The sequence below is a fragment of the Pleurodeles waltl genome, chromosome 4_1, assembly GCF_031143425.1.
Source record: "Pleurodeles waltl isolate 20211129_DDA chromosome 4_1, aPleWal1.hap1.20221129, whole genome shotgun sequence".
Taxonomy (NCBI): Eukaryota; Metazoa; Chordata; class Amphibia; order Caudata; family Salamandridae; genus Pleurodeles; species Pleurodeles waltl.
The window spans coordinates 363,690,613-363,703,571 of NC_090442.1; the positions used below are offsets into that span (position 1 = coordinate 363,690,613).

A 12,959-nucleotide genomic window follows, 5' to 3' on the forward strand; every position below is an offset into this window, starting at 1 on the left:
TCAACATTCAAACATACATGCACGCACCAAACATTCATTAAAAAAAAAACACACACACACAAACCTTCCACCTCCCACCCCCCCTTTCAGCTCGGAGGAGGTTTGGAACTGCTGCCTTCCCTCACTGGCTGAGACTTCTGACCCCACCCCACTCTGTGACAAGTTGTCACTGATTGACAATTGCCCTGGGCACTTCAGGGCTTAAACCTGAAGCACCCAGGTCAGAGTCAATGGGTTACACTTTCCCTCATTGGTGAGAGCCTCGAGGCACCTTTGCTGAGCCAAGGATGTCCTGCCCATAGGAGCTGTGACCTCCTCATCCCAGCAAAGTTCAGCTCAGGCAGCCAGGAGTCTGCACAAATCGCACATGTCTCGATCCTGGCTGCCTGACCTGAACATGAAGAGTATCTGTCAGGCTGACCTTTGCTCAGCCTGACAGGCACTCTTCATGAGGGGAAAAAGGTGCAGTGTGTGGCCCCTCCGCCTTAAAGGACGGGCTGTGGCTGTTAATTTTGATAATTTCAAATGCTTAATGAAGAAAACACAAACTTTTTCCTTTTTGAGATTTCATTCTACATCTTCCCACATCTCCCCTTCTGCTCTTGCTTCCTACAAATCCCCATTTTAACTTTGACCCAGCCCTGCACTCAGTGTTTTTTTTTTTTAATACAAAAAACGATTGACACTTCTAGAGACTATACATACAAATTGTAGCTAGGTTGGGGCCTATAATGTATGAGGACATCTGGGTCATCTGCTGGGTATGGCCAACAGCAGACAGGGGGAATCCGAATTTAAGATAAATTAAGTTAGTTGGTACTGCTTACCTTGTCAGCCTCTGTGCATTATCCCTCTCCTAAAGGGGAGCCTGCTGCGATGCAGCCTGGAGTGTACACTCAGACTCCCCACTGGGGGAAAGGAACTAGCAGTGGTTGCTGTGTGCGGCTTTTAAGACTGCTATTTGTGCACCTAAATAGTGAGAAAGGAGTTAGGTGATCCTAAGTGGCCACAATGAAGGGATATATACAGTAATGCAAGCTGCATTGTAGACTGATACGCAGAGGAGCAGGGGGAACATAAGACAGGTGCAGGACTCTAACCCCTTCTTTAGCATGGTTTTGCTAAAGCACACATGACCACCACCACCTATGCAGTGTGAAAAAGAGTGCTTTAACAGAGCAGGTGCACACTACAAACCATCAACCCATGGCACTTTGCTGTACAAACTAAAGAATTCCTCACTATACATCATTTTAGCTACTCCCTCATGTAGCCCACCACTAACCACCCAAAAGCCTCCCAAACTTCACAGCCTATCGCTCCACCTCTTTCCTGTGACATGAACATTATTGTACTTCATAACGCTGTAAACTTTCAACTATTTCCTGCATGTGTTAGCCGTCCTCAGCCTCCCTTCCATACCTCCCTCCAGCCTGCTTCACCCACCAACAACAAGCAATGAACCTCTTTTTAAACCATAAATCATCCTGGAAGGCTGCTACCAACTTCATATAATGTGTGGCCTTCCAAGGAAAAGTGACTGTCTATCCCAACTTCCCCTATGTCCCTCACCGTCCCTCACCTAAGCCTGCCTCTCACCAAAACCTACCATTTAAACGTTTGCTACAGTCTCCCGGAGTGCACCTTCTACCCAAAAACCCAGTTAACAAATGTCTTGAGTATTTCAAACTGGGATTTGCTATATTTGGGTTACTGAATTTGTTGCAGTCACAATAATGAATGTTATGAGTAATCTAATGAATCGTGTTGGAGTGGGTCCCTCTAATTATTGGACTTAAGAATGTACTGATCATATTGAAACACTATCTCTGTTAAATCTGCCAAGCACATCACTCCATTACTTCAGAAAAGAGCTTAACACTAACCTTTTCATGGAACACCTAATCACAGTGCAATTTGTGATTATGAGACTGTGTGCTGAGGTACCCTTCAAGCCCATACTTGATCTTCTTGACATAGGAACCCCACGCACGGCACCTCCCGATGCACCTGCAACACATCTGTCCCCTATTTTCCTATGCTACCTTTCAGCACAACCCATTGCCAACAACACAACCCCATGGTCACAATCCTGGAACATTCTTTCCAAACTATGCTGTGCCGAATGTGTATTTTTAAAGCACTTGCAATTACTACACATGCCTTTTCTATGCAGCCTTTGCCATGCAGATGTCTTTAGCATGCACGCCTGCCTTTATTGTGAATGGTTAGTGTATATATAAGGTAAGTATATATCATTTTTATTTTTTAAATTACTTAATTTATATTTTTAGGGAGGAAAATCAATAATTAGTTTTTTTTTTTGGGGAGGGAAACTCGCCAAGCGTCCCATGTTTGTAATCTAATCCCAACCCCTCTTTACTGCTACCTAGCACTAAACCCTAAAATTACCCTTACCCCTCTTTACCTCTATCCACCCCAAAATTACCCTTGTCTCCCTTTACTATTCCGCCCGTTAAACCCTACAATTACCCTTATCTCCCTTAACCACTGCCCACCGCTAAAGCCTAAAATTACCCTTGCTTTCCTTTACCATCGCTAACCCATAAACTCTAAAATTACCCTTACCTCCCTTTACCACTACCCCTCCCTTTGGACTTCCCCAACGCCCTAAACCCTAAAATTACCATTACTCCCCTCTACCACTATCTATGCCTAAACCCTAAAATCACCCTTAACTTCTTTTTCCAGTGCCCTAACTATAAACTCTAAAATTAGCCGTACATCCCTTTACTACTACCTACCCCAAAACCCTGATATTACCCTTATCTTCCTTTGCCACTGCCCACCACTAAAACCTTAATCACCCTTACCTGCTTTTTCTACTACCCACCGCCAAACTCTAATATTACCCTTACCATCCCTTTACCACACTTAAACCCCCTTTTTTGTAAATACCATAATAATTGCATGGTAAAATGCATGATAAAGGCATTGCATGGGAATTACTTTGTTGCGAAGGCTGTTTCCCTGCCATATCAAACTACCCTAGTTTCTCCTGCTTCTCCCATCATTTTGTAAAACCTTTTCCTATTATACAGCGGCTTAAAGTATCCATCATACCCTCCTTTCCTACTACTGCCTCTACATTGTTGTGCATACCTCAAGATTGCCATCTTCCTCCCCATGCTTCATTACAACCTTATGCTTTTCCGGTTTTCCTGATCGCCTCCCTTCTGCACCATTTACTCATCCCTTCCCACCCCTGTTACTTTCACTTAAATTGTAATCCCCCACTTCTATCCCACCTAATCGAATTGATCGGACCCCACTGATATTAAAGTATTTTTGTGTTATCTCTTATTCTGAATTATATTTTATACCGAAGCAGAAGCTAAAGCTTCATTAACATTGCCTGGCATCCATCTTCACAGTTATTTTAACCGTTTCCTTTATGTCTGTTCCTTTTGCCAGGCATCAGTCTTCCACTGCATACTAGTTATTTAATTCTGAGCTCTGCATTGATGACTTTAGAGCTTCTATCTTACTTAGTCGTTACGCCACTAAGCATACATTACTCAGCTAGATTTTGACAGAGCCTTACCCAGTATAATGCATAAGCAATGCTAGTTCAGGCCTTTTATGTTGGGTTTCAGAAGTGAGAAAGTGACGTAAACAGCCCATACATTTTGGAAAGAGTGTTGATATGAAGCAGTGGTATTGAAAGAGTTTATGTGAAAAAAAAACAGAAGGTTTTCACATTTGATAATCACATTTATTAAGTTTAACAGTATGGGTTAGCCTTTTGTGGCTTGGTTATATAAAACTCTCAAGAAGCAAAGCTGGTTTCCTGAGGAACCAACATATTTCTTTAATTGTTGAGGTTGTGACGTGTGAGAATACTGTAATCATTGGGTACATTATAAGATCCAGAAATATACAATTAATACTGCTTGCTGCTCAGCCTGTGCACCATCAACCAGTTGATGCCTTTTAGGAAATCTTTAAAAATCTGGCTTTTCTCTGTTTAAATGTATGTAGATGACTTCTCTCTTTTTTCTGGCCAGCCGATGTTCTCATTTGTGCCAGGATGCCCTTTTGGCAACAGTGTGCTCTAAAAATGTGTTTGACATTACCATAAATGAATAAGCTATAAATCAACGTTTATTGTAAATCTTTTACACCAATGCACTCTTATGTATATCAGAATTAATATGAGGTGCCCCAGAATAAATGAGCATTGACAATTAGCTGGATAGTTGCACAAATTAACATAATCACAATAAAATCATGTTAAAGAACGACACAACTGAGATCTCACATTATTCGGGTTGTAGAGATTGGAAACGGAAACATGTTGACCCATTTGGAAGCTAAACAGCAATGAGTTTCCTCTACTGTATTGTATAGAGAATAACTTTGAAAATCGAATTATTTGTTCCTCTAAAATTTAAAACAAACACCTTACTTTGAAACTGTTCCTTACTTACGGTTGCCCTTAGCTTATGATTGGTGCAATAATAGTGTGTTGCCAGATATGGCTGGAGTGACGTTTGTCATTGTTCAAATGTATTGTTTTTAACACGACAAAACCCTTCTGATGCTTTTAACTGCATCCTTGTTTGGTGATGGAATTGAAAGGTTGAATACTATTTCAAGATTGCTACTAAACCATGGTTCCATGTGCTCATGTTTAATGGATCTTTAGCAGGGTAAAACTAGTAGTAGATAATATTTGACGATTTTCATATCTTCTATGCAGACTCATGTCAATGGTAAAGTGATGCTCAGTTGTTGATGCTGCTTTTAAACAGTCCATAAAAATGGAAATGTGATTTGTTCTGTGAACTTAAATTGATGATGGCTACTGCTTGTTAGAAATGTTTTGTTGGGAATTTATACACTTATCTACAATTCACTGCATAGGTGTAGGAAAAGGAGTCGTTAGAGGTAACATAGTTAAAAAGAAAAAGAAAATTTGCCTAATTTCATATCACTACACATGAGAACTGCATGCATAACTCAGCCTTGTAAGTTTACAAAAAGACAACCATGCTTAACTCAGCATTCTGTGTTATTTTCATGCACACACTTAATTTATAGTTTGGTTGAATATGGCATGTGTCATTCAGAAAGGCAGGCAAATTAGACAACATATTGTAAATTACTGCCGTTGATTGGTATATACTATGCTTCCCATAGTTTACACGTGTTTCTATGGTCATAGAGTCATATTACCATACTGCAGATGATTCATGAATCATATAACTCTACGGTGTAGATAATGTCATAGTTGCCGTGTATTATTCTCTGAGTTCACCAGATCCAACACTTATGAAACATTCAGTTCTTAATAAAGCATAATATACACACTGCTTGTATTTGCCGCAAAACCATTAACGACTAGCTGTGTCACTAAGGTTTATGGATAATTTTGCAATTGAGCACTCTGTACTGTTGTTACTTCGTAACACATAATTTTTTAACATATATTACAATTTTGTTCAGTCTTCAGGTTCAGCATAACTGCGGATATTGCTGTTATGGGAGAAGCCCATAGCCTGATTACAGACCTATCTTCACATTGTCCTGAAACCATTTGTTTGTTGTGTCCTAGTACTGTACTAAAGCCATCCTGTAGTTCTTAACAGTGCAGTTCACTGTCTACTATAAATTGCCTTTTTCTTCAGTCTTCAGGTACAAGCATAACTGTGGACATCGCTGTTATGGGAGAAGCCCATGGGCTCATCACAGACCTCCTGGCAGACCCCTCACTACCGCCGAATATATGCACCTCCTTGAGAGCAGTCAGCAATCTTCTCAGCACCCAGTTGACCTTCCAGCCGATTCATAAGCCAAGAGTTAACACCCTAGTGTCTTTCAATGAAAATTACACTTGTTCTGATTCTGAAGAGTGTCCAGAGAAAGGAGAAAAGCTGGCTATCCCCAAGGTAGGTTGTGCACTTTTGTGACTAATAAAAACAGCTGTGTAAAATGTACCCCTCTATATAATAGAGGCTCACGTTTCAAGTAAGACTGTAGATAACTGTCCAGAGGAAATTATAGGAATGTCCTTATTTATAGTGTGATGAAAGTGTCATGATAGGAGACCAATTTCACAGATCCATGAGGGCTTTCATTATACTTATACACACTGAAAACATGAAGTATTGTTCAAGTGAGCACAATGTTGTGTTTCTAAGTGATGGGTGGAAAGCTTCTAGTAATCTCAGCCATTGGTAATTACTCAGGGCCACATCTTAGTCCATCGGCATCGTGGTGAACCCACATTATCTTTGTAAATGTATGAGGTGATGCTGTGGAATTAAGTCAGCAATTCCATCTTCAACAGCCAAATTAGACACAAAGTTACAATAGCATGTTTATAATTTTAATTTGTTTAATTCTTTTGAAATCCTGAAATTCCTTTCTGATAAGGGTGTTTTCTGGAATGCAGTACAGAGTTAAATCATTTTCTCAGTTTGAAAATGTCCTAATGTTTTTACTTTACAATATGTATCCATTTGAATGTTTCGTTTTTAACAATATCTCACTCTATATAATACATTCCCATTGACCCAGAGTGTAGATTTCCAATCTATTCTGCCAATGCAGCATTTATACACATGCTTTCCCAAGTAAATCTTAGTCTCTTGGTGGGTTTTTGAGAACATTCTACCTGTCAAACCTGGACTGAAATGCTGGTATATGTTAGGCTGTTTTTTAGTAGATTTATTATCTGGCTTTCTCAGAAATGGTATTGAGATTTGTGATGTAAAATAAGGGTTTTGATTGTTTTAAATATGTGATTATGGATACCATATCTTGTGATGTAAAATTAATGAGAAGCACTCTGCTTGGGATCATTATGCTATACAATCAAATGCCGGAATTTTGTATTACTACACTCAGATATATAAAAATACAACATTTTACAAAAATCCTAGAGGTGCCAAACGACAGAAGACACTCACTGGAAACATGGACAGTTTAATGTGGAAATCATCACATCCCTTCATAATTATACTAAGGGCCTCATCATGAGTTTGACAGTACCACCGCGGGAATGCGGAACTCGCGGGGAGGATGCCACCACCATGGTGGTGAGATCCTTCTAGCATATAACAATGTTCTCACCAAGCTGATCGGCGGGAACATTGTAATATGCATTCCTGCCAGGCTGACCGGCAGGAACAGTGCTACGGCTCCCTTAAGTGAGCGGGGGCAAACACCGTAGCACCCCAGCACCATCGCAATGGGCACTGTCTGCAAACCAGAAAGTGCCCATTACAATGATGCTGGGCACAGGGGCCCTTGCACGGCCCATGCCATGGACATGGGCCGTGCAGGGGCCCCTCTGTTGTCCCCAGCATTGACCTTCTGCCAGCCTTTTCACCGCCATGGAAAGGCTGGCAGAAAGTGGGGTTGTAATCAGCCAGGCCATGATGAGTTCAGCGCTACTGTGGCTGGTTACAACTCCGGCTGCCGTCGACCCGTCGGGGACCACATTCCCGGCTGAGACAGCGGCCCCTGGCAGGTCCGCCTGCCAGGGTTGTCATATGGTGGTCGGATTGCCACAGTTGCTGCGGTCCGACCGTCATCGCAAGGATCCCCAGCCTCGTAATCAGGCCCTAAGTGTCTACAGCAGCAATTCTCTACAGTGTATTTGCTGCGTTAGATCCCTGTTTGATAATGCTTCAGAATTATAAACCTCTTATTTCAACTACCTGGTAGGTAGCAGTTTTGGGTCGGATCAGTTGAGCATTTGCTCTATACATAGATGTGCACTTGTCTTGATAGAGAAACAACACAGAAATGTTCAATAAAAATAAACTATTCTATAGCTCCACAGTCACAATTGAACTTGTTTTGTATTAAGCAGCAAACACAACACCCCATTTACGCAAACAAAAGTTCAGAGTTATTATGATCAGAATCTAAAATGGTAATACTCAACCTAAAAATATGGAGGAGCGAAATCAAAGAACGATGCTAATTGACATGTACATATATTCCTTGTTATCCATCTTCAATCATCTCACTAGTTTCACTATTCACCCCGCCATCAAAATAACAAAAATAAATCTAGAATTAATCTTCAGTACAAACAATATACTAGATTATTAAATTTCCAGAGAAGCAAATAATGAAACTTTTAAATATAATCCATTTAAACAGACATTCTAAGCTGGTGAGATACAATGTCTTTCACTCACCAAATGAAATGAACTGTCTGTGGTCCAGGACCCTACATCTTAGTAGAACAAATAGTCCTCAATGTGACAGACTAATTGTTATGGGCCTGAAGCTCAGCTTCGACAAGATGGAAGTACTGGCCTTCGGCATTATGATCTCCCCATGGTATTTCACCTGGCAGCCTTCAAAGCTAGGACCAACACCCACAACCACAGACCATGCGAGAAATATAGGGATCATCCTAGATGACAAGCTCAACATGATTGCTCAAGTCAATGCAGTGTGCATCTCCTGCTGCCATATCCTACGCATTCTGCGAATGATCTTCAGATGGTTGCCTCAGAGCACCAGATGGACTGTCACACAAGCACTCATCACCAGCAGGCTGGACTAGGGCAACACCCTTTACATTGCAATCCCCAAACAATTCCTACGCAGACTCCAGACCATCCATAATGCAGCTGCAAGTCTCATACTGTATCTCCCACACCACACCCACCTCAGGAAGCTGCACTTGCTCTCCACTTACAAGCATAGCCAATTCAAACTTCTCATACACTCATAAAAGCCCTACACAACGTAGGACCAGAATACCTAATCAGCCGCATATACTTTCACCATCCCACCAGACATCCACACTTTGCCTCACTCTCAGTCGCGCATATGCCCCATATCTGGAAAATCAGAACTGGAGGTCGCTCATTCTCCTACATTACACCCAAGACATGGAATGACTCCCCTCAACACATCAGAGCCTCCTCCTCACTTAGTGAGTTCCTCAAGAAGCTCAAGACCTGCTTCTTCATGTAAGCACCTTGGGACCACACACCTACACATCTTTCCCAAGTGCCTAGATGCCCTGTCAAGTGATTAGTGCACTATACAAATCAACATAACATTACATAACATGGGTATGCTGAGGTGTAGTCACAGTGTCATAGGAATCGCAATGCAGCTTACTAACGAGGCCTAAGTAGGTAGAGTTTCTGTTTCAGAGTGGGCTTGGTTTGCCTGTTTGGACTTTACGTTTCCTATTAGAGAAGGATCAAGCCTAATTTACATGAGGGCATACCTTGCCTGAAGTGAGACAGCGGACATGAAAAAAAAGATGGATTGAAATGCACCCAGAGTATTTACCAGTAGCCAAGATTAATTGTGGCACTTTACCCATCTCCCTTTGTTTGGTCAGTGCAACACCATAAGTTTATTGCACACAAGATTGAGTTGAGTGAGAGAAATGTCACCTTTTTGACCCTTGTTGCATGTGTCTTATCAGGACAGAACTAGCATCCCCTGTGTCAGAGACGTTAAAAAGACAGAAACGTACCTATTAGTCATAAAGTCCTTCTGTGGACAGAAATTGTGACGGTGAGATAAAGAAGCTACGCTCACATAAAGTTGCCAATCAGTGCTTGAGATTCAAGTAGCCAACAAGAAAAAGACAGAGGAAGTCCAAAGTAAGATGCAAAAGATAAAGAAGAATAAAGGTGCTTAAGATGGATTCCACCCCCATTTAGTATGCCAGGAGTTTCTGCTTTTTGATCACCTGTTTTAGGCCTTTAGTGTAGGTGAGTCTCACTACATAAATCTCTCTCTTGGTAACTTTGTGGTGAATTGGACTGCACATATTTACCACTATTGTCTGCCTTTTAAGCTAAGTTGCCACGCCACAGCTTGGATAAGGGGGACAGGGCCTGTTAGACATGAATACATGTGGAAACTATTGTGTACACTTGTACGAGCTTCTTACAAGAGACTGCAGTTTTGTGCAGCCTGGTGGCTGCACACAGGTAACCTGCCAAATCTGACCTGTCAAAACCCCTTTTTCTCTTACCTAGACCTTCCTTTTAAATATTAATGTCATCCATATGTAAGCCTTACTGCTAATAAAGACAGCATGCATGATGTTTAACAGTAGGACATGCAGAAAGAAATGCTGAACATGTCCTTACTGTGAAATATCCCCCAACACGATTTTCTCTGTAGCAAGGCTGGCTGCTGCCACTGGGAATCATTGGGCTACATTGTAACATTTTTGTCTAATGCTAAATTGGAATTGATAGCAAAAACTTCGTCCACTGATTTTAATTTTCATTTAGAATCTCCTTTAATGGGAAAGTCTGATTTTAAGTTATTATTTTGGAAATGCCACTTTTAGAAAGTTGGTATTTCCCTGCCTAAAGTCTCCAGGGCCTTTCTGTGAGTATACAGTTGCTCTTGGGCTTCCCAACTGGGAAATGTGTATTGGAACCAGACAGTGTACAAAGGGGCCTGGGTGTAGAGGAAAGTGGGTCTTCCTTACACGATGGCTGGGGTGGGGCTGTGCTCTACTCTGCTGATACTTCAAATGGATGTGCCACAGCAAACAAAAAGGACCTGGGCACTAAGCCTCTCCCTAGCTTGGTTTCCCTAACTATGCTGAAGCTAAACCCAAGGGAAAGGGAGGAACTGAACTGGCCAGAACCGGTTTTAGGGATAGAAAAAGGGGTGTACCCCACACGCAGCCTGACACTGGGCATAAAGATTGCATCCCCAGGACCTAAAAAAAGAGCAACACCCTGGACCTGGATGGTGCAACACCATAGGAGGCTGGAAGGACAAGCAGCCTGACCTGATTCTGTACTGGACTAAGCACTCTGTCCACAGCTGACCCCATGGCTAGGTAGGTCTCTCTCGTGCCAGTTGCGCTTGTCCCCTTTCTCCTTCTGATGACCAGCTGGGGGAGGGCCAGGAGAGGGGAAAGCTAGCACATGAAGCCAGTAAACCCAGCTCCCTGCAATGGGCACCCCCTACCCCACCACCAGGAGTAAAATGAGCCCAAGTTCACCAGAATGGGCCCAAAGGGAGCTGAGATATAGCTGTTTAAGGAATTTAACGTTTGACCTCCCCTCCCCCCAATGCAGGTGATGCAATGCGTGATGCTTTGCCACTACAATCACGATTCCTTCAGGGAAGGCCAAGCCCCCAGAAGTTGGCACAGTCCTCATTCTAATATCTTCATGAGGGTGCCCTTGGGGGTCCTCCTTCTCCCCAGGGTTGGTACATTCATGGCAGGTCCCAGGATGCTATGCCTGAGGCCCACAGAAATAAAGGACTGCCTCCACGTTCCTGAGGAGTGAGCGAGGAGAGAGAAGATACCGGGCTCAATCACTGAAGTGCTGCCTGCTCTGTGTGGCCCCCCAGGACTGGGGCTGCAAGCAGGAGCCAACCAGTCAGCGCTAGAGTGGGCTTTCATGCTACCCCAATGAAAGAGGAGGCAGTGGGTGCTCTCGTGGGACCAGAACACCCAATTTGAAAAAGGAAAGATACATGGAATGAGGCTGCCAGAGCCTCAACACAGTGGGAGAGCTGCAGATTAGATATTCACTGCTCTAGTGGACGGAGTACTCCCCATAATACCCTGCAAGGGACAAATTTGAATATTCCTTCTCCCTTGTGGTGGCCCAAGGAGGAGCTCCAACACCGTCAACGTAATTTGCATGTGGTTTTGGTGGGGGGGTGTCTGCACCCGATAATAGATATCTGTACATTTGAGGGTTGCTGTACTTAGTCAGTGTACATGCCCAAGGGTCTCCTTATAAGCTTCTGCTAAGGTAAGCAAAACAAATGTGTGGATTTTCAACATATATCAGTAAGTTGGTGAAAAGAAATGTATCCTTTCAAAAAATTTGTTTCGAATTAAAGGATGGGATTACACATATCATCATATTTGCAAAGTGAGAAGGGAATGGGAATATTGCTATTTTCTTACTGGAATCTGCAAGAAGGGTACTCCAACGAAATGGCGTCAAGCATGTGAGACTGATTAGTTTGGGACCCAGCTGTCAGTGCCCACATGGGTGGCTGGCATGGATGAGAGACTTGCATTTACTAGCAGTGGATGGGAGCAGGAGGGGTAGAGCAGAGGCGGGCGGGATGGTTGTGAACTGGTATTCTGCCAGGGTGGCTACAAAAGTGTCATTGAGTTCAACATTAATGTGCTCCATGTTATTGCTACCTCATGCCAGACCTCAAAGAATCTGCTGTTCTGTTTTGCTTTTGGAAACCTAATTAAAGTTGTTTAGAAATGCTGGTTTAATTGCAGTTAGTGCTCATTAATTGCAGATGCAGGGCTGCAGTGCCTCTTTGAACCCAACCTCTCACCACTTTAACCAAATCCATGAGGAAAAGAGCAATTGTTTGTCGTGTCCGGGATATCGTAATTGATGTAGTCGGTCAGATAATATCATGATAATGTGCTGTGCATGGGTTGAGGGAGGTTTGTGCAGCTCAGCATTTTAGTGTTTTCTAGATGTTTCATTGTGACAGAAATGAGGCCATTACTTTGGTAGGGGGTATCCAATATAAACGTAATAAATCGACTCTGGTTCAGTCAAAAGACAGTCCTGCAAGAATATCTACTCACCCCTGATATTTGTGACACAAGCAGCAGGCAATCCGCAGAGAAGTGTGTGTTAACTTCTGGCACTACCAACAACTTTAAAATAAAGAAACAACACAATACATTTCCCAAACTAATTTCGAAACATAGGGGCAAATGTAATGAGATTAAAATGCATCCCAAAAAATAAAACAGGTTAAGGGTATTCAGACGTGAATTTGTTATTTTAGGCTAAAAGCACAAAGAAACAGTCACTGTGTTGAACGGAACTTCCAGGCTAATCACAACAGAGCAGAAGACAAATAAACCACACGAATCATCATCATAATATAAACTTTATTCGAAAATAATCATAACCATAAAATTGTACAGTAGAAGGAAACAGTAGCTTAACATACAACAATAATCTATAAGAATGAAA

At 42.3% G+C, this 12,959-nt stretch overlaps 1 protein-coding gene across 3 annotated transcripts in view; it reads left to right on the top strand.

Moving 5' to 3' along the window:
* PDE3A (phosphodiesterase 3A) overlaps window positions 1-12,959 on the top strand; it is a 955,418-nt gene that overhangs the window by 688,269 nt on the left and 254,190 nt on the right. For all 3 annotated transcript variants that reach the window (XM_069228518.1, XM_069228521.1, XM_069228520.1), the window contains one exon: window positions 5,652-5,912. In XM_069228518.1, coding sequence (XP_069084619.1) covers window positions 5,652-5,912 — 261 coding nt within the window. The remainder of the gene's footprint in view (window positions 1-5,651; window positions 5,913-12,959) is intronic.